This window comes from Drosophila busckii, chromosome 3R (assembly GCF_011750605.1).
Source record: "Drosophila busckii strain San Diego stock center, stock number 13000-0081.31 chromosome 3R, ASM1175060v1, whole genome shotgun sequence".
In the NCBI taxonomy this organism is placed as follows: domain Eukaryota; kingdom Metazoa; phylum Arthropoda; class Insecta; order Diptera; family Drosophilidae; genus Drosophila; species Drosophila busckii.
Genome location: NC_046607.1, coordinates 19977130 through 20002579, shown reverse-complemented (window position 1 = coordinate 20002579; position 25450 = coordinate 19977130). Strand labels below are relative to the sequence as shown.

At 40.0% G+C, this 25450-nt stretch overlaps 10 protein-coding genes across 11 annotated transcripts; 3 read left to right on the top strand and 7 right to left on the bottom strand.

Annotated features, from left to right (window-relative positions):
• Window positions 1-84: 84 nt before the first annotated feature.
• On the bottom strand, window positions 85-2725 carry LOC108601424. Its single transcript, XM_033294026.1, has 3 exons — window positions 1310-2725; window positions 1065-1255; window positions 85-720 (listed from the first exon to the last, which is right to left on the bottom strand). Exons 1-3 carry the CDS (start codon window positions 2723-2725, stop codon window positions 297-299), a joined length of 2031 nt encoding a protein of 676 aa, XP_033149917.1. The 3' UTR covers window positions 85-296.
• A 4007-nt stretch (window positions 2726-6732) lies between these two features.
• LOC108602610 (CG33631) lies at window positions 6733-8237 on the bottom strand. Its single transcript, XM_017990747.1, has 3 exons — window positions 8204-8237; window positions 7638-7792; window positions 6733-7583 (listed from the first exon to the last, which is right to left on the bottom strand). Exons 2-3 carry the CDS (start codon window positions 7728-7730, stop codon window positions 7113-7115), a joined length of 564 nt encoding a protein of 187 aa, XP_017846236.1. The 5' UTR covers window positions 7731-7792; window positions 8204-8237; the 3' UTR covers window positions 6733-7112.
• A 928-nt stretch (window positions 8238-9165) lies between these two features.
• On the bottom strand, window positions 9166-9954 carry LOC108602574. Its single transcript, XM_017990712.1, has 3 exons — window positions 9819-9954; window positions 9650-9763; window positions 9166-9592 (listed from the first exon to the last, which is right to left on the bottom strand). Exons 1-3 carry the CDS (start codon window positions 9901-9903, stop codon window positions 9300-9302), a joined length of 492 nt encoding a protein of 163 aa, XP_017846201.1. The 5' UTR covers window positions 9904-9954; the 3' UTR covers window positions 9166-9299.
• Window positions 9955-10896: 942 nt separating this feature from the next.
• LOC108601423 (odorant receptor 98a-like) lies at window positions 10897-12551 on the bottom strand. Its single transcript, XM_017989322.1, has 3 exons — window positions 11773-12551; window positions 11569-11714; window positions 10897-10922 (listed from the first exon to the last, which is right to left on the bottom strand). The coding sequence occupies exons 1-3, from the start codon at window positions 12549-12551 to the stop codon at window positions 10897-10899; spliced, it is 951 nt and encodes a 316-aa protein (XP_017844811.1).
• Window positions 12552-15284: 2733 nt separating this feature from the next.
• Window positions 15285-15987, top strand: LOC108602566. Its single transcript, XM_017990700.1, has 2 exons — window positions 15285-15409; window positions 15465-15987. Exons 1-2 carry the CDS (start codon window positions 15310-15312, stop codon window positions 15881-15883), a joined length of 519 nt encoding a protein of 172 aa, XP_017846189.1. The 5' UTR covers window positions 15285-15309; the 3' UTR covers window positions 15884-15987.
• A 584-nt stretch (window positions 15988-16571) lies between these two features.
• LOC108604291 (NPC intracellular cholesterol transporter 2) lies at window positions 16572-18003 on the bottom strand. Its single transcript, XM_017993703.2, has 3 exons — window positions 17849-18003; window positions 17376-17483; window positions 16572-17320 (listed from the first exon to the last, which is right to left on the bottom strand). The coding sequence occupies exons 1-3, from the start codon at window positions 17916-17918 to the stop codon at window positions 17001-17003; spliced, it is 498 nt and encodes a 165-aa protein (XP_017849192.1). The 5' UTR covers window positions 17919-18003; the 3' UTR covers window positions 16572-17000.
• LOC108604290 (E3 ubiquitin-protein ligase FANCL) lies at window positions 17158-19937 on the top strand. Its single transcript, XM_017993702.1, has 3 exons — window positions 17158-17245; window positions 18631-19714; window positions 19775-19937. Exons 2-3 carry the CDS (start codon window positions 18785-18787, stop codon window positions 19811-19813), a joined length of 969 nt encoding a protein of 322 aa, XP_017849191.1. The 5' UTR covers window positions 17158-17245; window positions 18631-18784; the 3' UTR covers window positions 19814-19937.
• An 82-nt stretch (window positions 19938-20019) lies between these two features.
• LOC108604289 (protein cereblon homolog) lies at window positions 20020-22507 on the bottom strand. 2 transcript variants are annotated; one of them, XM_017993701.1, is made up of 6 exons: window positions 22415-22507; window positions 22180-22358; window positions 21819-22116; window positions 21112-21763; window positions 20549-21051; window positions 20020-20496 (listed from the first exon to the last, which is right to left on the bottom strand). In XM_017993701.1, exons 1-6 carry the CDS (start codon window positions 22434-22436, stop codon window positions 20186-20188), a joined length of 1965 nt encoding a protein of 654 aa, XP_017849190.1. In that variant the 5' UTR covers window positions 22437-22507; the 3' UTR covers window positions 20020-20185. The 2 variants fall into 2 exon arrangements, with proteins under 2 accessions (XP_017849190.1, XP_017849189.1); XM_017993700.1 differs by having other exon boundaries at window positions 21819-22358.
• A 378-nt stretch (window positions 22508-22885) lies between these two features.
• LOC108604561 lies at window positions 22886-23913 on the top strand. The gene is made up of 3 exons (XM_017994090.1): window positions 22886-23169; window positions 23265-23361; window positions 23426-23913. Exons 1-3 carry the CDS (start codon window positions 23050-23052, stop codon window positions 23833-23835), a joined length of 627 nt encoding a protein of 208 aa, XP_017849579.1. The 5' UTR covers window positions 22886-23049; the 3' UTR covers window positions 23836-23913.
• On the bottom strand, window positions 23855-25416 carry LOC108601422 (dimethyladenosine transferase 2, mitochondrial). Its single transcript, XM_017989320.1, has 3 exons — window positions 24906-25416; window positions 24394-24850; window positions 23855-24334 (listed from the first exon to the last, which is right to left on the bottom strand). The coding sequence occupies exons 1-3, from the start codon at window positions 25414-25416 to the stop codon at window positions 23920-23922; spliced, it is 1383 nt and encodes a 460-aa protein (XP_017844809.1). The 3' UTR covers window positions 23855-23919.
• Between the last annotated feature and the right edge of the window lie 34 nt (window positions 25417-25450).

Below are 25450 nucleotides of genomic sequence, written 5' to 3'. Positions count from 1 at the left end.
ATATTTTGTTAAACTTTGAGCTATTAAAATTTATTGAATGCTATTATATGTACATTTGCTTTAATTTAAATAACAACACTGCCGCCCGCTGCTTCCGTTTCCAGCTCCGCATTTGTTGGCGTAGCTGTTGCCATGGGCATCATCCAGTTGAAATTAGCCGCGGACAGCCTTTGGGCATTGCTGGTCGGCAACTCTGTTTGCCTTGGCGGTCTGCTCACAGTGGCTGTGGGCGCTGCCGTTGTGGATGTGGCTGTGGATGCAATGCGTGCAACAGGACGCAGCACATGCGAGCTTTGTCATTTGACCGACTGCGGTGGCAACATGTTGTGTGCCGCATTCGAGAGCTGCCGCAAATGATTGGCATGCACATATTGAAAGGCCGAGCTGCGCTCCAGCTGCTGTGAGAGATATAATTCACTTAAGGAGTAGAAGCGACGCTGCTCGAAAGGCTGAAAAGGAAAGCCTGCAAAACGTTGCGCGTTGGCATAAGTTTTGCTTGCTGCATTGCCATAGAGTGCACAATGTGGTGGGCGTGGTAAGAGATAGGGTGTGGCTGTAGCTGCTGCTGCTGTTGCTGCAGTTGCATGTGTGGCTGTTGCCGGCGGCGCTTGCTGCTGCTGCTGATGTTGCTGCTGTTGTTGTTGATGATGAAAGAAGTCCATGCTCTTGAGATTCTCCATCATTTGATGCGAGGCCTGATGTTTCTTCAGATAGGCGTGGCTGTAATAGTAAAAAACAAAGATTGGCAAATCGTTGAGATTAAAAATATTTAAAAAAAATCAACATAAAGTGCGCTGAAGAGCTGAAAATTGAATAAAATGTTACTTAAAGTTATTTTACTTCAACAAATTATTTGAGAAACTAATTAAGCTCAATGCTAAATTCAATCAAAAGATTTATGCAATTCTAATTCTAGCAATTAAAATGAATTACTTAAACTCAATACTAGTTGCATAGGAAAAATCCAAATCAGGTTTGTTGTTAAATTAATTTTCGTTTTATGAATTAAATTATAGAATTTTATTCTTTTCTCTACAATTAATTGCTAAGTTCTGGCAGCTTACCGTCTAAAAGTCTTGCCACATTGATGACAAGGATAAATGCCGTCGGCGGCATCCTCTGTGGTAGACTTGCTTGCATCCTGACTAGAGCTGGAGGCATCATTGAGGCTACTACGCTTCTTGTTGGCCTGCATTTCGGACTTGGGCTTATGCCAGCGGCGATGCGAAGCCAAATTAGCTGGACAATTGAAAACCTGCAGATGCCACAAATTAGTTGAAGCTTTAAGCTGGAATGTGGCTTGAGTTACCTTTTCGCATTCGGAGCATTTGTATTCGATGTGCACGATGCGCGGACAGCGATGCTGGGCGAGCATGAAGGCGTCATCGTAGACGGTGCGACAAAGCTGACATAAGTAGTCGCCAATCTTATTGTCAATGCTGGCTAAAATGGCCTTGGCCTCCTCCGTAATTTCGACCACATTGAAAGTCGGATCAATGTCACCTTTGCGCACTACCAACTCCTCATCATCGCGTAGCTTGCGTATAATGGTGCCCGAAACGGGACTGATGGTTTCCTCATCAATGGCTGCATGTTTGCGCAGCTTGGTGCGGCGACGCTCCGACTTGTGTGGCTTTTGTGTTGGGAGCAGCGGTGGCAAGTCCGACGTTGCTGGCGGCAATTGCGTGGGAGCTGCGCCGCTAAGATCCGTATAAACTTTCTCTGGCAGCGACTGCTCTTCCACATCTACAGTTTCTATTGCCTCGCGCTGCTTAGCAGGCGGCCCAAAGTCGCGCTCGAACAGTCTAGCGAGTCCATCGATAGCCTGATGATGCAGCTCCTTATCCTCATAGGTCAGCTCATTGCGCTTCAGTGCTTTCGCCTCCAGCAGCTGTGCCTGCAATCTCAACGATGGACTCTGCGCATCATCGTCATTGCTTAAAATGTCCACAAACACTTCCTCCTCATCCTCCTCTTGCTGCTGCTGCTCCGTTTGTTGTTGCTGCGTTGACTGCGCATCATCATCGTTGACTTCTATTTCCGTATTATGCTCCGTATCGCTGTCCGTATCCGTAGCATAGTCATTGTAGTCATGGGAACTAACAACTGTTTCATCCTCGTCCTCGGTCAACACAATTGTCTCATCCACCTGGCTGCCACTGCCGCTGCCCACGCTTGTTGCACTTGCCACGCTCAATTTATTCGCCGGAATGTGCGCAAAGTTACTTTTAATGTGAAAATTACTTTTCTCATAGCCAGCAGCTTCCAAACTGCGTAGACCATAACAGCTCGCCCCCAATTGCTGCTCAGTCTGAAAGTAACTTGCAGCAGCTGCTGGCATAGCCAAGGTAGCTGGTGCTGCTGCTGCTGAAGCTGTTGCTGGGGTCGGCAAGTGCGGCCGCCACAGATAATTTTCCTCGGACATCAATCTTTGACGCTTTCGCGGCGGCGAGGGCGTCGATGGCGGCGTAATTGGCACTATATTTGCCGCCGCACGCAGCGACAGATCCAGCGGTGACAACGAGAGCAGCGCAATTGACGAACGATGCTGACTAAATTGCGCAAATGACTCGTTGATTGCCGGTAATGCTCGACACTCTCCGTAGTGTTGTTGTAGCTGCTGCTGCTGCTGTGGATGCTGCAAAGGATGCGCTGGTATATGTGGATGGGGCTGCTGGGCATGCACTGGATTGGGATGAGACAGTTGTTGACTCATGTTCAGCATTTTTGCTTAGATTAGTTTCTTTCTCGGATCGCTGCACCGGCTTTAATATATGTTTTTTGATTTATATTGCAATTCAGTTGATTTAATGGTTCATTTGTTTCACTTGAGCGATTTGAATTTGATTTTGCTGCAATTTATAAGATCTGGAGAATTCACTTTTAGAGTTTGCACGTTTTTATTTTTATATTTCGTATATAATTGTTTTATTCTTGGGAAAACTGAATTCGCTTTTTGAAACCTTCTCGACAACTAAAGTGCAACTTAAAAACTTAAACAAGCGATTCTTAGTTTTATTTTTAAATTTTAATAAATTTTTTTTTGTAACTTCAAATAATTCCTATTAACTTATCAATTAAATGAATATATTTCTTTGAGTGTCCATTTTAAGAAATGTTTAAATTTTTTGATTTAATCTGCTGCTTTCAGATTCTAAATTGTTTAATTTAATTGTAGATTGAGAAAAATCATTTAAGAATCTTTACAAAATATTTTGTTAACTTATTGCAAATAATTGTTGATAGTTTTCTGGCTGTCTTTTAACTTGCAGGCTGTGTTTTAAAATATTTATTTTTAAAGTTTTTGCTTGTCTAACTTACATATCACTTTATTTAATATCTTATCATTTTCTTTAAAACTTTTTGTTAACACTTGCACTTTATTGCTGGCAACATTTACTGAAATTTCCGCACACGCGCTGCGCAACGTATTGTGGCATGCAACTTACTCGACGTAAGCGTCGAACTGAACTGAATTGAAGTTAGCGCTAGGGCGTTTGGGTCACCTGTCGCAATGCCAGTGGAAAAATTAGGTTTGAATACGAAGCCAATGAAAGCCAGCACAAGCGGCACAAAAGAAGGGTCAGACCCAGCAACCACCCAGCCACCCAACCACCCTTTACGCAGCAGTGTGGCATATGGGAACTCAAACCCAGCGGCAGCCACTTGAGAGCACACACAAAGTAGAGGCGCTCTCGCTCGCTGTGGAATCCGCCGTAGAGCAGTATTTGGATTCGTTGGCAGCGCATAGCAAGACAGTTGGACTCCGCGCCACGCCGCAGACCCGCGCGCGCTCACTCGAGTGTCATTTACTCCCACAAGCGTTGAGAGCGCATGCGCTAGACACGCCTACAGCTATGCAAAGATTGTGGCCAGTGGGTGCGGGGAGCGCTGCAGCTGCTTGTCAACTGTTGCGTCGCAACGCTCATTGGACAGTGGAGTCTATGGATGCCACGCCCACTACATCAAAGGATTTGTCGCAGCATGAACGGAATGTCATTGAATTGCAAATGAAGAATTTCAATGCACTGCATTGGAGTTTCCAACGCAGTGGCATGGAATAAAGGGGGGCTGAGCTGAGCTGGGGGCTGTGGGCGTTATGCCTGCTGCCATTTCCGTTCCAGCGTTTTGTGTAGACATTTTAAGAACCGTTGGATTCCTTTTTGTGGTTTTTCAACGTTTTTATTTTCACTCGGCTCGTTGTTGTTGTTTCAACTGAAATTTTAATGCTGCGCATGTGGACAGCGAAATTTCAAAATGGCGCCGCTTTAAAGTATGCTTTAAAATCCGAGCGTAGCGCAATTAAAAAGAGAGAGAGAGAGAGAGAGCGCGTGTAAATGTAATTAAGCCTGCACTAAAGGCTGCTATACACAAGCAGGCTTAATTAACTGGAATGTAATTATGAAATATATTTTTTCACAGCGCAACTAACTTGATTAAGAGTTGGCCAAAAGCGCCAAGTTGACCAACAGTTTCTTATAAAAACGTTGCTTATAAAAAACGTTGCTCTTTAACTTTTACTAACTCAACAAGTTAGACGCTTCTTTGCGGTTTACCTTTAGCAGCAGCTAATTGACGCTTTGACAGGCGCGCTCATTAGCATTGCCGCAACTGCTTTGCAGCCCATTGATAGTCTCTGTTGCTGACACCTTTGGCCTGGCAGCATAATTAGTGCTAAGGTCACAGTTTATATTTTTTTATTATTTGCATGCCTGTAGCTTTTGATTTTTGTTGGGGCGCGTTGCTAATTGCGCACATGCTCAAGTGTCAAATTACACGGCTGCTAACAATCAAAGCCGCAACAAATTGTGCCCCGTGCAACACGTTGTATGCTACAGGCTGCCGCTGCTACTGATATTTTTGGTGGTGGTTTGCTTAGTCTGCGGTTTTTACAGCGCATATCTGTTTACTTTTGGGGTTAGAGTAATGGGCTCTTAATTAGGCTCATGTATGAAATGTATTTATAATATTTTGATATGTGAGCTGCAGCAGCGATTAGAAATGTTTGCAGTGGGGGTAAGTCTGAGCTTTGAGTCAAGTGCTGCGGCTATCAAGTGCGTGCAATCTTTATAGTTCGGCTCATTGGCTGCAGATATCATCTCATATGTTATACAATAGATATTGAGAATGTAAGTATTGATTGAGAGGTTTTAAGCTCTAAATTCAATTAGGGTGATATGTTAACAAACTAAAGCATTGTCAATGGGGCTTAGACTTTGTTAAGCTCCGCTCTGCTCATATGGCAAAAATTTAAATAAAGAATTGTAGCTTGTTCCATTTTTGATTTAAATAAATTGCTCAACTATTCTAGATAAACTTGCAATTAAAAGCATAATTATTAAAAAATTATAAAACCCTTTTAAATACTAGTTCTAAAGTTGCATATATTATGTCTTTCCCTACTATGCATGTCATAGCTGCACGCATTAGAAACTTCCTGGTAAAAACAAAACGATATTGACAAGCAAGGAAATTCAAAACAACGTCATGTCGTTGGCATTTGTCCTGTGGGCAAGCGAGCTGATGACCTTTAATGAAAGCCAACCAAACACAAATCGTAGCACGCGCAATTTTTTCGCAGCGCCAAAGGCCACGTTTAATTGTTGTTGGCGCATGAATGAATGTGTTTATTAAATTTTTGCTATTTTTTTACTATAGCGTTGAGGGTTTTTAATTAGCCATGGCATGAGAGTATGCCTGGCGGCGCGTTTGCATATTGTACTATGCAATTCTTATGCAAATGCGTTTAATTACAAAACTGTGAAACTGAATTACGCAACATTGCGTTATTTTAGTGTATTAAGTACGCAGAGAGTTGAGTACGAGCCTTGCTGCTGATCCTTTACGTGTGTTTAATTGCACAACTCAACGCCTTGTGTAATTGCCAAGGCTTCAAGCAGCGTTTGGGTGGGGGAAAACAAAAACTGACGCCAGTCTATGCGAAAATTTTGCAGCGCAAATTTAATTCACTCTTGTGACTTTTATAGCACAAAGCAGAAATCGATTTTGATTGATTCAATTTGCAAAGCAATAGGGAACAAAAGTGAAATAGCTAATAACAATTGAAGGTGGAGTGAAGCGAAAGAGAATGAAATGGTCTCATACTGCAGTAAAAGCTTTTTACATAGTCTCAGACTGTCTGCTGTGCCCAACTCTGCTAACTTAATACAACATAAACTTTAAATGTTTTGATATATAAATATATTATTACCACCCTTCTTAGCTACAAATTGTGCGCCCTTCGTCGCCTGGCGCTTAATAGAAAAAATGTTTCTAGATAAAAAGGCGCAGTAAATTGAATTTGGAAAGGTCACACATAAGTGTAACACTTGATAGCAGGCATTGGCACTTCAGCAGTCTGTAGACCCACAAGTAAAACTTATTGGAATGCAGGCAGAGATTTCAATTTGAATTTTTGTATATTGGCAAATTGAATTTTTTGCGTAAAATGATTTTATTGTGCGTGAATATTCCTTGGGGACTACACACAGCCCTTTCTGTAAGCCAAAGGTAAACCACATTAGGGATTTTAATTAACTGCGCTGCAGTCCATTAAAATATCAAGTTACCACAAAGCGCAAGCCAAATGGCTTGTAAAGGCTTTGGCAGCTAATAAAAAATATATAATAAAAAGTTATAGTTAATGTTTTGTAGACAACTTTTATTAAGGCGCTTACTATTGATTAAGCATATTGTTTTTCTATTAATTACATAAGAAAATTGGCGAAAGCATAAAGCGCACATATGGCTTCTAATTTGTAACCGCAGAAGGTCTCGCGGGAAATGGAAAAAACACACACACGCGATAGTCCACAAAGAGATAATCACAATAATCGGACGGTGGCACTATATGGCGCTTTAAACGATTTTCAATATGTAGCTGCTGTGTCAGGGGAATGACGCACAATGGAAATGCGGAAGAGAAAAAAAAAAACAGCAAGGGGGCAGCGGAAATAATAATAAAGGTAACGCTGCTGCCGCAATCCGCTTACAGCGCTACCGTCTGGCTTGCTCCGAGGGGTGTGTCTACTCAGCATGCTGAGTGTCCTTGTTGTAATTACTAATCCTCCACACACACACACACACATGTGCATTGGCCGCAATTTTATTTGTCAAGCAGTTACAGTCGAGATCACCTGCAAGGAGAATACTTTGGGTATCTCGCCCGTGCCTTCAATGATCTCCGTAAAAAACTTATACGTGCCGGATAGCAAATAGTCCGGCAGCATATTATCACCCATGCCTACATTACTTAGCGTATAATTACGCGCACGCACTGGACACGCTATAATATCACCAAATATAAAAGTTTTTTGAAAATAATGCCGCATCAATGAGTTGGAATTGTATTGCGCTATAAATGCGCAAAAGTCCATATGCTTCAACTCCACTATAGTTTCAAACTTCTGCGCTCCCTTTAGCTTAAAATGCACACGCGTATTCATCAATAGATAATTGCTGCCCAGCTCCCTATTCAGCATTACATATATATCGAAGGTCTTGCGATTCTCATTGATCTTGACAGCAACGCGCATAAAATGATTCTCGCCATGTATGCGCACGCGATCAATGCGAAAATCCAACTGTTAATAAATAAATACATTTACTTTAACATATTCAATTAAATATTTCTTTACCTTTCTAGTCTGTTCAGTTGTCGTTTCATTTTCAGCTTTAGCTACCTGCAGCATTATCCATAGCAAACCAAGCAGCAGCTGTCGCATTTCCATGTGGTCTGTGTTCAATTTGTGGCTTTGCTTTTAACATGAAATTGAATGCGCAAATTCAGTGACTGTAACAAATGCTATTAATTATAATAGTTATCATTTACTTTTTTAATGAGCGTTTATTATCAGCTTGATTTCAGTAAGCTGTACATGCTGTAAACAAATTTGATTTGGCAATAGCGCTGCTGTTTTATATGCCTGACACTCACATTGAGAATCGAGCGTATGCTGTCGACTTAATTTTGATTTAATGTATAGTTGGCATAGCCTAACTCGGTTTATTTTGATTATTTTATACCATTTTACTTAGCTTTTCAAGCTTTCATTTAACACGAGTAATTTAATTATTCTTGTTGTTGACTATAATAAAGATTTGCCACGACTATAGATCAAACCTTAAGTACCAAACTTGATGAATATCAAACTTTCAAAAGCTGTAACTCAGCGAAATTGTGTCAGATTTTTAAGTTTCATACCTTGTTAGACTCGTAAGACGCCTCTGAATAAAACTGCATTCAAATTTGAAAAGATTAGAAATTTGCATATTTTGGCAAAATTTCTGATGTTACCCCTGTAAATTGCCAAAATATTAAAAAATTTTAAATGTTGCAAAATCTAATGATGCAACATTGTTTTTAGCAACAATACAAGCAAAAAACAGTAAAACATTTAACAATCCGTTGATTTTTAACTAAGCTATGACAATAAGAAACTTTGGAACTGACTTATTTTGTTTTAATTTCAGATGCTGTGAAGCTCTAGCAAATGCTGTACTGTCTATGATTTAAAGTTTAAATCAGAATATATATTTATATATAACTATAAATTTAGCCTCTTTTTAAGTAAGCAAGCATTGAAACCTATAGCTACCTTAGTCTACGCTCGATGCACGGCTCGTTAAACTAGTTTTAAGCCAATTTGTAAACTATTGTAATATGTCACCACCTAGTCGACGACTCAATTAGTTAACCGGCGGATATGTGCTCAATCAGGACGCTCATTCATTAGACGACATTAAGGCATACTAACTATACAATATAGCTGTATAATATTATATGCCTGTATGTATAATAAAAACCGAGGTAGTTTGCCAGCTTGGCAAAGTGTTGAAAAGCCAATTAGCGTTCAGTGTGGCAAATGACAGGAAGGAAGCCATAACTAGCGTCAGCTAAAAACAGATGTATGTGTGTGGGTGCAATATGCGTGTAAATGAGTCTATGAAAAGTTGAAAATTTTAATGTTAAAAGCGCATGCAGCAGCGTCAACAGCCCAGTGTAAGCCCCAGCCTGGGGGGCGGAATTGTGGCAAGAACTTACAGGTGTTGCGTAATTTTCTGCATCATTTAATTAAGCCGATTCAATGCGTGTGTGTGTGTGGCTTAGTCTGCGTTGCTAATTAAGTCACAGGTGCGTGTGTATAATTCATCAGTGTTTGTCTTAATTATTTATTCATAATGACTAATAGAGTTTTGCGTTTGGGATTACAGCTTACGTTTGCTATTAATTGTGTTCACATTGATACAATGCATATAGAGCACTTAACCTAATAACAAATAAATTAAATTATGAGCGCCTAGTGACTTGGCTTACGCACACGCATATCGGCCAGAAAGCAAGCGACCACTTGATCAGCACGCTCCGCATCATAAAGCGTCAGCTCCAGTCGTGTGGGCACCTCCGGCTGATTGTTGGCCACAGGCAGCATTAACTGATAGGTGGCATCCTCGCCAGCATCGAGTGGACAATAGGCGCCATACATAAGATTAGCGCACACATTGCTGCGTTGTGCTTCCAGCTCGTAGGGTATATTCATGCCCAGCGAGGTTAGCTGCACTCGCGCATTGAGCTTGGCCATGGCATTGCGTGCTAGCATAATAAATTAATTAGTTTTGTTTTATTTTAAGCTTTGCTTTGATTACTTACTGGCTACAAATTGCACAATTATTTTGGACTCCATGCTCTTCCATACATCACAAGGCAGCTGCTCGCAGTTGTCTATTTGCACCATTAGCGGCAGTGGATTGCTGCTGTCGGCGCCTTTAATAATAACCAATTTAATAATGCATAATTATTAATTAATTGTTATACTTACAATGCCTAAAAGGCGTTGAAGCATTAGCAATTGTCAGCACTGTCATCAGCACTGCTACTTTAATCAAATTTTGTTGGCTTGCCATTTTTATTTTTATTTTGTTAGTTTTGTCTTTCAACTGTTGACTTCTTAAGCTTGTTGGCTTTACTGTTGCTACCGCTTGCTTAGCCGCAGTCTTTTATACCGCAAAATGCTGCCTTAGTACTGCTGTACTTACTAGCTAATCTTATCTTTAGTTATTAATCTTTTTATTTGCTGTATAACTTGTCTGCTGGCTAAGTTCAATATGAAAGTGAAACTCAAGAGTTCAAATCATAATTGAAACTAAACTTGTTTGGGCTATAAATTATGAGTCAACGCTCTTGTCTTTTCTGTATAAATGTCAATTGTTTATGATTCATTTGTTACGCGGGCTTTTTAGCTTGATTGGTAACAGATAAATTTAGACTTTGAGCTTCAAGTGCTTTAACTATTTATAGCTGTGTCATTACATATAACCGATTTCTATTACATTTCTATTATTATACAGCTATATTTATTTTTAATGTCTTTCTTCCTGTACTCATTTTATTATAGCTCAATACTTCAATATTGTTTACCTTCAAAATTTCGCAGTTGGCAAAATTACGTACTTAGAGATATTTTAGGTGCAACTGAACTCAGCCATGCGCCACAGATAAGCTATTGAACCCAAACACCTGTTCTTAGTCAAGATTACAGCCGCTTAAATAGGCTAGCACTTGTGTTTCAGCCAAGTGCAAACGAACGCTGCTAATCATTAATAAAATTAACAAAACGATTAGCACAGCAGTTGATAAAATATTATAGAATATGCAGCAAGCTTTTAGGCTGGCTACAACAACAACCCTCTGAGCTCAGCTATGCAAACACACACACACACACACACACACATAGAAGCTGCTGTCTTTTACCCTGCATAAACATTAACATCAATTTATATGCATAGCCAATTTGTAACAAGTTTTATACAATTTCTTACACCCACTTGACTTTACAAGCGGCAACAACAACAGCAACAGCAGCAGCAGCAACAGCAATAAAATGTCAAGGGGCACGCTTATCCATCATGCAACCCACTTATGCCTAAAATTACATCAATATTCTCAATATTTTCGTTACAAAATTCAACTGTTTTATATGCAAATTAGCTGCGCTGCGATTTTTACACACAGCTTGTCAAGCAAATTGATTTTTAAATGTTTACATTTAAATTATTATAAAATGCGTAAATGATTGCGCACGCTAAAAAATTTAAATTGCATTTTGAAATATATGTAATTTGTAATTAATTTTAAGTGAAATTAGAAAATTGTGTGAGCTATTTTTTATTCAATAATGTGTTTAAAATGTGAGAACAATTCAGTTGCTATTACTAAAAAGTTAGTGCTTAAAATTTATTTATTAAGATTTTCAAAAATATTCATCTGTCGTATGCAGGTAATTAAAGAAAAAGCAAACTTGGCCACCTAAAAAATAAATATTATTAAATAAATATTTAGATGTATTTTAAGACTTACGCGTGTATTTGTGCTTAGATTTATGGGAAACACACCACCACCCAAAAACTCTATTGGCTTTTGAACATTATGCATAAAATATATAAGAGTCATTTTATACGGACGATTAGCGTCTATCCAGTTTGAATGAAATATGGCTGTGGCTAAAGTTTCTTGATCGCCAGTTATCATATCACAGGTAAAGGAAAATGGAAAAGTTTGCATTAATAGACCTGTCATATACAAAGCTGAGCCCAAACCACTCCAAAAATGTGCAAAGAAAACCAAATGCATCATGGTAACCGATAAGGCAGCGGCTATGGCACAAAACTGTATAAACATGGTGAGGGAAATCAAGGGACGCATGTGATCGCAGTAGCTAAGGAAGCATAAAAATATATTAATAATAATTATGTTAATACTTGTTGTGGGCTTACGCCAATATCATTTTATGATCCTTAATGCACAGCACCAGCTCCTCATAGTTCTGCTGCTCAGTCATTTCCTCATCAGTGCATAATCTTGAAACGCGCCCCTTGAGCAACTGCAAATGCTCACGCACTGTGAATCCAAACAGCACTGGAATTATATCCGGTATTAGATTTCCATAAATAGCCGTGCCCGCTATAAGAAATTCAATGACACAACAAATCAGAAACTTCTCAGTGCTCGACTGGTAATCAATAAACGGATTATAGATCATCCAGGGCAAGCGATTGCTGGAAATGCCAGCGACGATCATAACAACAGGCACCAGCACATAGAGCGTATGATAGGCATTGAATATTTTGCTGCTGCGATTAACCAGTCGATGCACTAACTGGCGCTCCGAACTGCGCACGCAACGCTCATCCAGGACATCCAGTAGCTCCTGAGCTTTATACACACGCCAGCGATTCCAAATCATTGTGAGAATCTTCAGCGAACAGGGCGGTATGTTCAAAAACAATTCCATTGAAGTAAACAACTCTTCAGCGCCCATGTTGCTAATGCTGCGCACATAGGTCAGCAGAAAACCTATGGGCAGATAAATAACAGAGAACATTATGTTCAATGAAATTCGTATAAAGGCAAATGCCCGTGTAGCATATCCGCTGCCCGCCGGACTATGCCAGCCCAGCAGTGTCATGCTGAAGATCGCCAATTCATAGGAGTCTCGAGATGTTAACAGAGCAGCGCCTGGTTTGGCCTTTTCAAAGTATTTCGCTATAAACATTTTGCAGAGACACTTGCAGCTGTACTTGATTCTAATTAATAACTGTACAGTTTCGAATGGCTAACTGTCTTTTTTATACTATTTGTTAAAGGAACACAAGGACGAATGTTTTGGGGTTACCAATGCACTAACTTTAGGCAGGCATAGCAAATATTTAAAGTTAGAACATTTTAAAGTTAAGTAAAGCTTAAGCAAACTTTTTAAAAGTCTTTTGAGCCTAATGTAAATATATGAATTATTAAATTAGTTTTAGCCAAGAATTAAGTTTGATTTATTAAAAACAAAAATTAATAGAAGCTTTTCCATATGTTGTGATCTACCTCAATCCGAATAGTAGCTATTACTAATCAATCATAATATTATCTATAGTTAGACCAACTTTGCCTTAAATATTTTGTATACTATTGTTGTCTCTTTAGCAAGTGTATTGCATATTCAGTTGCGACTTTTATAAAAAACAAAAGTTGACACACTTATCAATTATTTTAATGCTCAGCTGCAACATGATTTGCAATTTTTCTGTATTCAAATATTCAACAATTTTTTTATAGAGTGTGTAAACTTTTGCAGCTGTTGTCGAACTTAGGCTTTAACTTAAATTTAAGCAAAGTAAAACTAAAACTATAGTTTTATGCTGCCTGACATATTTAAAATGTTGCAAAATACTTTGCATTATGTATGAGCAAGTGCAACTGAAAATATTTTAGTAAAACCTTGATGTGTGCACGTTAACAAAGAAATTCTATAGAAGACATAGGCGTGGTAATCAAAGCAGTGCAAATGCCAGCACGTAAGACTTAAAAATTGCTCGACAGCAAAAGTTGCTGTGAAACGCATGTAGCTGATTTCGGGAAACATGAATTTTGCATTCACTTAATAACAGACGCCTGTCAATAGCCGAGGGTAGCAAATTAATTAAAGGTAGGCCAGGCAGGCAGGCTAAGAGCAAAAAAAAAAGGTAGAGAATGTAATAATTTTTGCATGACGGCATATGCAAATTGAAAGGTGTGTGTATGTGTGTGTGTTGGAAAAATATCAAAGTGTGTGCGCTAAAGCGTAAAGCAAGTGAAAATTGCCGAGTCCAAGGGCAGTTGGTCAGCTGACCGCAAGTAAAAGAAAAAGATTGTGCAAATGTTCAATTGAGATTGTTAAAACACAAACAGTTGAATGCGCAGCAGAAACTAACATAAGGGTTGCTTAATTATATTTTCATATGGGGCACACACCTGTTGCAACGCCCTGGGGGGTTGGTTGACCAGGCAGTAGACAGTAGCGTCAATTAGGCAACAGTGAAATTCCAATATTAATTGACAACACACGACCAGAGTCATCGGGCGAGTGTATAAAGTTTTAATGAAAAATTAACAACACGACAATCAAAATTGTTTCGAGCTAATTGAGCAAACAGACAGACAGACAGACGAAGCCAGAGCTAGACAAAGCTGGCTCAAGTTATTCAATTACATGACAAACAAAATGTCAGCAGCATTGATTAAGGGTCAAAAGGCTTTAGTTACAACATGCGCTGGGCGCGGCATGACAATTTAATTGACTGCAGTTAATAAAGTTATTACGTACAACAAAAATTGTAGCATACTTTTGTGCATAAAACATGAAGCGACGCACACAGACAACACATTATTGATTTAAATAAAAAGGCGCATAAGCTTACATAAAAAGCGCAGCTTAATACTTTAGGGAATATGCAAAAAGCCGAGCACAAAAGTGCACAACGGAAATGGGGTAAGTAATACATGTGAAAATATGCCGCAGCAGCAGCAGCAGCAGCGCTTTTCCGGCTTAGATAATTGTGTTAGATCTGATGCTGAAAATAGCATATATATATAGCAAAAAATCAATGCTACTGATGCTAATCAAATATTGGCAAGCTTTAAGCGTGCCAGGGCTAAAAGCCTCACCTCACAGACAGATAGACAGACATGACGACATTTCCTTTCTTGATTTTTTGTATAGGATTTTGGCATTGCTTTGACATATTAAATAATGCCACAACAATTACAAAACACACACACAGCACAACGACAGTGACAGCAGCAGCTCTGTGGCCAGTAGGGTGACACATGCTTGGGCTCAAATCTCATGCTGCGTTTCACCCACCACCCAACCACCCCACAGAGCAGCAACCTTGCAAGTTACCTCAAGCAAACCTTAGCGAGTGCTGCTTTATATATTTATATGTTAAGCTGCGAGCTGAGTGGCAGAACTTTTGTGGCACACCTCGTTGTTGAGCAAATTATATTTTGCAGCTTACTTTTTGCCAGCTTCTTGTGCTACACAGCATCTTATTTTACTTTTTTTGAAGTTTTATTGACAATGGCAATGCACACACATGTCTATGCCGCTGTGCTAAGTCTTAGGACTCAAATGTTTTGCTTCAGTTACTTAGTTTGAAGTTAAATTAAAGTTCGGCTAACTTTATTGACTTTTAACTTTTAAAGTTTAGGCTGTCTAACTATAAGCAAATTAACAATAATATTTAATATATATAAATAATTGTTTCCAATATTTAAAACTTATAGTTGCACTTTATTTCTCTAATTTAGCTTTGCAACTAACTCAACTTGACTTTAGCTCAAATTTAAAAATTCAGCAAATCAAAAACGAGCTATAAAACGATAAGATAAACTACTCAACACTGCTCTCACTCACTCAATTTGCCGACTATATAAAGCAAGTTGACTTACTAATTCTTTAATACAAGTCATACGCTACTTGGCAAAAGTCTTCAACTTTAAATATGGCTTACACTAAGTGCATTACTCTAAGCATTTTGCTGTTGTTTACGCTTCTAGGCGCTGCCAATGCTGAAAAACTTCCCGCCACGGATGTAAAGCGCTGTAAGTAGCGTAGCTTAGACTTGTTACACTATTTATTAATTAAACTGCATCTTAGGCGCTGGCAATAAACCCTTTCCACTGGAAGTGCGTGTTGCAGGTTGCATCAAGCCGCCTTGCATCATTTACAAGGGCACGGTGCAAGTATTCGAAATTGACTTTGTTTCACACAAGTTTGTCACAAATGTCACAGCGCTGGTTAAGGCAACTACCTTGGGTGTCATAACTGTGCCTTATGAGCTGCCTGATGAGGTTGCAGCCGTTTGTCCTAATCTTATGTATGGCGCTTATTGTCCTTTGTATCCTACGGAAGATGTTACATATTACTTTGAGTTTCCCATTGGTGAATATCCTGAAATTGGTGTCAAGATTGAAATATATCTAGTCGATCAGGATCATGATATCGTTACCTGTTTTACCTGCGATATTAAGGTTAAGAAGGGCGTGTCTGGCAACAAAGTCGCTGAACTTAATTAACTTAATAAGCAGCTAAGTCTACTCAGCTCAATTGGCTTCAAAACTGTGATAAAATTGGTTACAAATACATTTTTTTTTAATCTAATAAAACTTTCAATACAAATGCATTTTTACGATTTTGTTTATTTTTGTTGCTTATGCAAATTTGCTTGATTTACAACTATCAAAGCGCCATTAACGCCTAGGCACTTAAGATATAATTTGAAACGCTTTTAAGTACAATGGCTCATAAAAAGGTTCTGTAAATTGCAATTAACTGTCGGTACTTTGGACAAGCGCAAGCTGAAGTGTGACACTAAATCTAAACGTAATAAGTTTAATTTAGCTGATAAGCTCTCAAGTATGCCCACGGGTATAACACACCTGTTCGCTCAAGTCACCAACTGTTTGTTAGACTGTTCATAGGCCTAAGGGGAGGCTTGGGAATGCAGGACGCAGACAAAATGCACCGAGCTATCAAAAAACCAAAATAAACGACCTTATCATATAGAGTATTTAAAAATTAGTAAACACTGCAAGAACAAAATAGCTTTAGCAATGTTAAAAGAAAGTATTTTAAGCAGTTTAATTTAATTTTAAAATCTGTAAGATACGATTGAAAAACTGTGCTTAGCTTTATTTTATATATGCTTTGTTTATTTAAATACACTTTAAGCAAGTTATAGCTCTACTTCAGTTATAATTTATTTATTTCAACAGACTCGCTTTAATTTCTTGCAGTGTCGCTTTGCACTTGGACACTTTGCTTTTTAGCCGTATCTGATTAGCGAGCATAGGCAACCTGTTGACCATATGGCCAATTCATTGGGGCCAGCTACCGGTCAATAAATGATTATCAGCACGGATTTTATTGGTATTCGCAGCTACTCAGGTAATAACTTTTAAATTTAATTTTCGGTGCAAATCGTCGCGTCACCACAACACGCTTTTTATCTCCCACATTAAAGGCCGTCCAAAGCAACAACTGATAGCATTGGGTACACTGGAAGCCACTCGAAACAATGACGTTTAGCTAAACTACTACATTATCTAGAAATTCGAAATTTATTTAACAACAATTGAAGAGGCGTTAGTCTAATAACAAACGTTGCGTCGTGTGGTTCGTCTGTCCTATAAACTAGGCCAATAGCAGAGTATCTGTGGCATTACGCGAGGCTGGACCCTTGCGTATTTTACAACTGACAATGAAACAGGCAACGGGCTCCATATTGGCATCGTTTAGTGTAACCGTCACTTCGGTAGTTATTTCGGGAAACTCTTGCTCAACATAGAATCTAAAACGATATGTAACATCCTCGCCCTTATCAATGGGACACATGGCGCCGTATAAAAGATTTTCGCATATATCGGAGACTTCCTTGGGTAAATCATAGGGCACAGTTATGCCAAAGACTTTGGCAGTTACTTTTGTCTCCAAGTCCCGAGAATTATTTTCATCTGTAAAATCGTGTGATTAGTACAACTTTCTTTAGATATATTTAATATTACTTACTGCCTACGAATTGCACATCCATAAGCGCAAATTGACCTTTGTAGACAACACAGGGCGGCTCTTCACAGTCATGCACATTCACTTTCAAAGGTGCGGGCTTACCTTTACCTGCAAGTAAAAAGCTTTTGCTTAGTGCTCATAAAAGTATGCTATGATTTTTAGTGCAAAGCTTTTAACTCCTTGATAAGACTGCGGCGTGCTGATTAGCACTCTATCTATAAGTGTTTTGTATATAAAGTAACTTTTATATATAGCATGGCAGATTAGCGCAACTTTGTGATAATAAAACATTGTCTTCAGCAATAGTATATAGATTAATGATAGCACCTGTGCAAAGTTCTAAGACATGACTCAAATACTATAAAAATATATTTAATTAAATGAATTCCCCATTCTAGTGCATATGCACTATATGTTAATAAACTTTAAATGACATTTATCAAAAGGATACTATTTCTTATATTTTGACTTACATTGTTTAAAATTAGTGACGCCTTCAGCCACACATAGACACGCCAAGGTTAGCAAAACAAAACGCAGCATTTTCGTTCTAATTTGTTCACTTAAATTGCCCAAAAAGCAGCTAAACGTTTGGAATTTAAAACTGTGAATGAAACTATTGTCGCATCGGTTGAGCATTAAATAGCAAAACGCTTTGCCATGATGACCAAAGTGTTGTATGTGTGATATATCAAGCATACACACACATAATGCTATCAATGACAACAATGTGCAGGTGTTACACAAAAAAAAGTATACAATGTTGCCCTGCAGGTGTTCGTCGTGTTAACTGCGAAATCACAAAAGAATAACGTAAAATTGTTGACTGATTAAGTTGGGAAGAACAAGTATGATCAGTAAAAGACAATTGCTGAGATTACTTTAAGTGGTAAATAAACACAGCCGGCATGTTCAATTGCAAAAATCACATTTTCTTAAGTGCTAAAATATAAACAAATAACGAAAAATTAAATTATAACATTAGTATAACTAAAGTATTTTGAATTTTTGCGGCAACTCTAGCTTCACTTGCTCGACTTCGACACTTATCGATTTACCGCCACATCTTGACGAATGCAACAATCAGCTGAGAACTTAACGATAGCTCTATTTTTTAAAAAGGCGCCGGCACGTTTTAATATTGCCTTTTGTTATTAATTTATAATTAAGATATATATAGGAATGAAGTATGTCTATAACAAATTAAAAGATAGGAATACAAATACTTATTGAGTAATTCTATAATTTCATTTAGCAAATTACAGCGCAACTATCCTGGGCTGCAAGTGGATCCCACCAAAAATGGAGGCTTTATCATTAGTGGTGTTGTGAACAAAATTAATAAATGGATTCGCCTGAAACTTTATCTACCTCATTATCCAGAACTGCGAGATTTTAAGCTATATGTGATGGAACAATTAGAATATAAGCTATACAACAGTGCGTGCCTAGAAATAAAACCAGGCTGGCAACTGGAGGACTTGTTGGCGCATTTGGACGAGCTGCTACCCAAGCAAAAAGTCAAAGATATGGACAGAGGCTTGGCAACAAAGAGCAGCAATATTTATGCAGAGATTGTAAAACTGCACAAGCCTCAAAAGTATCGCATGGAGTTGAATGAGGCTTACACGCGTTTGCGCTTCAGCAGATTTGTTGAATTTGAGGCACATTATCTGGAATTGGAGCTACCAACGCTACGTTTGCTGCAACATAGTTTACCCGAGTGTGTAGCCTTGGCAAACATTCTGGCAAATAAGGCACCCACGCTAACAGACGTCTTGAATCTCTATCTAAGGCTATTGGAGGAACTGCGTCCATTTTATGACAGCTTTGTGGATATAGACGAGCTGTGTGATGTGCTGCAGCCATATCCTATAACGACAAAACATAATACGCGTGTGTTTCCATTGAAAGAGCGTGTATATCTCAAGCTTAGCATTGCGGATCCGTTTGCTAGCTATGGCTCAATGGCTATAGAGATCATAGGACCAACAGAGGACGTGGCACAATTGCGTCATGTGCTTAGCGATGGCCTGAGCAGCTGGGACATGGAACTAGATATGCATAAGAATCTTCTGCGCATCTTCGACTTGTGTTATTTTCCCATGCCCGCCACAGTCGAACTGGGAGAGACGCAGCGGGCAGCAGATGATCAGCAGCTATGTAACATTTGCTATGTTTATCGCCTGGACAGCGGTGAGGTGCCAATTGTTTCATGCGATAATCAGCGTTGTGTGCTCAAATGTCATGCAGCCTGTCTGAAGGAGTGGTTCGATACGCTGGCAGATGGCAAAACCTTTCTGGAGGTATCCTTTGGCCAGTGTCCTTACTGCAAAGGGGTAAGTAGACATGCGTTATCAAACAGCTTGCAATTGTTTAACTTTTTCAATCCATTACAGAAACTATCCACTTCCTTTGCTGCGTTGCTAAAAAACTAATCCGAATCTTTTGCGCTTATGTTAAACACGAATCTCTTGGCATGCAGTTTATTTGTATATTTATTAACTACGCACATTGTAAACGAATAAGACGTGAGTTACATAAATGTACAGTAAGATTAAAGCTTAAATGTTATTTATTTAAAATTTAACTTTTTTAAATCAAAACCTTTCTTCGCATTGCTTACAATAGATAGACCTACGACAATTTCAGTTCCAGTTAGCAAAACATTTATATATTTAATTGTTATATATTTATATATAGACGTAAAAGTGAAACGAATATTAAATGCTTTAGCATAAAGTTTAAGCCGCTTGCCTGTCTTCCCGCCGACAGCAGCAACAGCAAGCGCGTTTCACTCAACGCCAAGCTCATTCCGCTTCACCCCCAGAGACTAGGCGCAACAGATTGCGCACAACAAAGGTGCTGCCATTAACAGGAGTACGCTCACTGATTTTGCCAATGCGCACGCTGGAACCAGCCAGACCAAAGAAGATCTTCGGCACTAAATTCGACTCAATTGCCTTAAATTCCCAGCCCACATGTTGCGCACAAAACTTACAGAGTATAATATGCCACTGATAGCCAGGAAACCAACTAAATTCGGTCGAGGGTTCACCATTGTATTCAATAGCTTGTGCTATAACGCGATATACTGTATTCGTCTCGTGTATATAGCCAGCTGTAAATAGAAAACATTAGTTTAAGCTTGACTCATAAAGTGTAATACTCACCTGAATTACAATATTGTGTTTGTACGCCGTGCTTGGACATGGCAAACAGATCTGAGCAAAAGGCCAGGCTGCTATTGCAGTAGCGGCAATAGAAGATCGACTCCTCCTTCAATGTAGTGCCAATCAGCTGCAGGCGTGTATTAACCGAATCCGTTAGAAACGTTAGACGCATAACCTTCTCTGTTAAATGTAAATTGCGCACTAGCCAATATGACAGCTGTATGGGGCACTTGGGCATTGTGTCTATCTTATGTATTTCCAACTTTTTGCGCGCCTTTTCTATTATATCTTCGAAGGAGTATTCTTGGCATGCCTCAATTGGCCAAGGTGTCGTGGTTATTTGGTAACGGCGGAACTTATCCTGCATTGAAGGTATATCTCGAAAACGATTCAGGGACCCCATGTCAATGCATTTGAGCGGCTCTGGTAGAAAGTACTCTGGCAGTATCTTAACTTTACTATAACACTTCATGGTTGGATTACGTGCAATATACTGCGGCGGTCTGCAAGCAAAGGATAAGTTAAGTAAAGGCACGCAGTTCATTTGTTATTAGGACACTTACCCGTTTATATCATCGCAATTGATGACTATGCGTTGCAACGCCCGAGATTTGTAGAATACAAAGTGTGTGCCGCTTTGGCCCTTTTCGTATATCTGGCAGGTGACACCGTAAAGCTTGTGTTGATTATCTTCAGGTGGTTGCATTAGAGGAAAGCCCACGCCAAATATGACGCCATCGCGGCCACTCTCCTGCACTTCATCATCTATAATGCTACCGTCAATCAAAAATGGCAGCACTTCACCGGGAAACAATATATGCTGATGCATAAATATAAGCATGCGATGGGTGCTGCCCACTTCCAGATAATCTACGCCCGGCACACGATTGACGTTGGGTCCAAAATATGAATGCTCTGCAGGCAAATTTGTATCAAAGCGTACACCCTCTTCCATGTCAATATCCAAAGGCGGTGGCGGGCCTATTACGCCACCATCCGGATTTGTATCCAAACTAGACTCATCGCTATGTCTGCTGCGATGACGATCCTGTGTAAAAACCATGCTACGCACGCGCTGTAAAAAGTTATCGCGATTTAGCAGCGCGGCAATGCCGCCATCCCGACTGCGTGCATGTGATACCAACACCTCCACGGCGGAGCGCACACGATTGGAGGGTATCATCCAGCGCGGCACAGCCTCAATGTCCGAGTCATCTATGTGAATTGAATTAATTATGAAACTGCTGTGCTTTGCTTTTAGTATGCTCACCCTCGCTGCCTGGACTATCTAGGGACATATCACTGTCGCTATGCACTGGACTCAGACTCGCTGCAATTTCGTCATCAATTTGTTGAAGATCAACATAAACTTGATCTTGTTCTGGATCAGGTTGATTTTCATCAATTAGATCGTCATCAGGTTGATCTTCATCAATTTGATTGTCATCAAGCTGATCTTCATTAACTTGATCTGCCCGCTCCAATGCTTGTGGCATCTCATCTTCATCACTTGGGGCCGCCTGTGACAATGCATCTGCATTTTCCGAGCGCATAGATGTTCCGCCCGCCTGTCGTAAGAGGTCTCTTGCATCGGCCATTAGGTCATTAACAACCTCGAACATGCTATTTACCTCTTCGACAATGCTTTCCAACCGTGCTCGACTGTCCGCATGAGCCGCGGACACAGCTTCTATTGCACTGCTCAAGTCTTCATCATTTCCAGCATGTGACCTGCCTGCTTGCACTTCTTCCTCCACCTGCATGTCTGTTGCAGCTGCACTTGCATTTTCTGATGTAGTTTCAGAGATTCCTGCAAAAATACAAATAAGTTAATTACATATAGTAGTTTAAGTCTAGTTTTATTACCTCCAGAATCATCGTCATCCATTTTTTAAGCTAAATTTGATGTGAAACTAAAAGAAAAATTGTTGATTTATTGTTTTTGTGCCTTTTTTCTGTATATTGTATACTGACAGCTGATTGTTTTCAAATAGAGTTGCCAAGTGCATGTAGAGTATGGGCTGTTAGCTCTTAAAAATAATTCACAATGTACTAAACTGCTACTCTAACAGTTACTGTTGGTGTTTTAATACACCACAGAGAGCGAGTGCAATAGCGAAGAGTAGCGACTTTTCAAATACGTAAAATTAAGGCGCTCTTGTACATTGGTTTGGCAGCCACAGGTGGAGCGGGAAAAAGTCCCGCAAGTTACGCTAGAGAGCAGAGGCCCACTATAAAGGAAACACAGCATGCAGAGAAGAGCGGCGACGCTGCTTATAAAATTCTCCCACAGCAAAAAGCAAGCTCAGTTGACGCCGAGCAAGCACGAAGATGTGCTAAATATTAACTCTGATCAGTTTTAACTCAGACGCTGTTGAGGCTGGACGTTTAAGCTGCTACGAGTGCTTGGGAGAGAAAACTCGATTTGTGTGAACGGCGCGCGTTATAATTAGTGCTCATTTGCATACGGAATAAAAAAAACAAATCAAAACAAAACGAATATGTTGCGATTACAATCAATGTTGTTATTAACCCTATTTGTGGCCATTATTGGAATGGGGATAGCCCAGATTGCTTTTGTGGAGGACGCGGATATTGATAAGAAGAAATCAAATTTGGCGGTAAGGCCCAAGTGTACATGACCCCCTTGTTGATAACGAATTGAGAAAAGAAACGAACATACATACATATACATATTTATGATCTTTGCCTGCAGGGCCGTAAACCGCTTTATACGCCCGCACGCTGCCCGCACTACCAATTGCTTTACCCAGGTGATCAGCCTAATGACTGGATATGTGATTGCGCGCCAGGTAAGCAATGACATAACAATAATGGTATTTAATAAAATTAACTACATGCATGCTTGTGTTACAGCTACTTTATTTTATCCGGATACGGACGCTTGCTATCCGGCTTATAGACAAGGCCCCTGTGAGCAAGGACAAATGCTGGTGCTGTATCAGGAGCAAATTATACCCGAATGCGTAAGCAATCCTTGTCGTCAGGATGGATATTTCATGATCAAGGACAGGTGCTATCAGTTTGGCAATAGCAGCAGCAATTACAATCCCTGCCCCAACAAGGACTATACATTCGTGCTAGGCGTTAATCCCAAGACCCTAATGGTGGACTGTGTGCAGCTATCTATGGCTTTGGAAACACGATTCGGACAAACGCCAAACGTAGCGCCAGTTGCACCGCCAGAGTATCACATTGAATTGGCTGAAAAATGTGCTCGCGGCAGTAAATTATCTGCTCAGGGAAAATGCGTGCCTGCCAAATAAAAGTGGGTCAAGTGTGCAGGCAAAAATGAATTTCAACTTATTTACTTATTTACAAACAATAACAATTGAATTATAAAAAGCTCACTACTTGACTTTACTAACAGTCTTGGTAACGGTTGTGGCCTCCGTGGCTTCCAGCAGCTCGTCTACGCTTTCACCGCTGATGTCATCCTCCTCAGCAATCACGCTATCATCCAAGCTCTGATCATTAACTGTTTCCAGCTTGAGCAGCGTATTCTCAAGGGATGCCAGAAACGAGCTCTCATTGTACTCCGGCCAACTGCGAAATTGTGTAAACAGCGTCAACATTTGACTAGGCGTCAAATCGCCAAATTGTGTATATATATTGATGGCAGGGAAATGATCTCGCGTGCTCATGTTAGTGCTGCGCATAGAGTACGGAGGCAATTGCTTCACAGCTTCTTTAAAAAGTGGCGTAACTGCTTCTTTGGCATGCTGATTGATTATTAGCCGAGGTCCGCAGCCAGGCACAAACTTTCTGCAAGCAAGTATATGTCAATTACCACTGTTATTATTGTAATATAATGCTGCACTTACTCGAGATTAGGTATAATGCGATTCCGTCTGCTTACAAGATTTTGTTTTATAAAAAACCACAAGGCGGGCAAGTCTTGCGCCGCACAGAGCTCATGCAAATTGCGGCGCGGCGTAAATTTAGTTAAATATAAATACTCTGGATTTATAGACTTGACTTTGCCCAATTTGCTGCTCTTGCCAAGATTAAACTCTGCCTGTTGCGGCAGAAAATGCTCACGCGGCACTTTCGCAATGAAACGATGCTCAAAGAGTATTTGAAAGAGCATGGAAGCTGAGCGATAGATGAGATAACCAATCTCATTGGAGCAAGTTAAGTGTATGAAAATGGGCGGTGGTAAGGCTAGCAACATTTCGCAGCGTCCCCAATTAAAGACGCTCGATTGAAACACAAGGGAGTTGATCAGATGCTTGAAGAAAGGATAAGAACCGACGGCGCCTATAACCAGCATGTTGACATCTGTAAGTCAAACAAGAATTAGAAAGCCCAATATAAGTAAAAGCGCAACATTCACCTTCAGTGAAAGCACGCTGCGGCACATCCTGCAGCAAATCCGACACGCGTGTGCCATTATCCAGTTTGTCCATATAGGCCAGCTTCCATAGTGCAACAAAATCGCCGTGTTGCACCTTTACACGCTCCGGATATAGCGCATGCATCTCCTGCAGACGCGGCATGAAGTGATCCATTGTTTCCATTAGTATAATCTTGCGGAACTGGGACTCACGATCCAGCAGATGTCGTGTAAAATGGCATGGGCCAGGATTCAACTCCAGCACCGTATCACAGTTGGACTCACGCAGGTGAGGATCGAGGTAGTCATTCACTTGCTTCGCTATCTCCTCATTAGCCATGTACATGTGAGGGGCACTCTTTTGCTTCTTGATGATCAGTTTCTCTGGAAACTCAGCGCTATAGCGTGATACGAGCTTCTCACGCTTTGCTTTGGCACTTTGATGGCAGACGCTTATTCTTTGTACACTGCTGGGGCTACAAAGCCGCCAGCTAAAACGTAGCGACATCATTTTGTTTAATAAAAAACTTAAATTATACAATGCT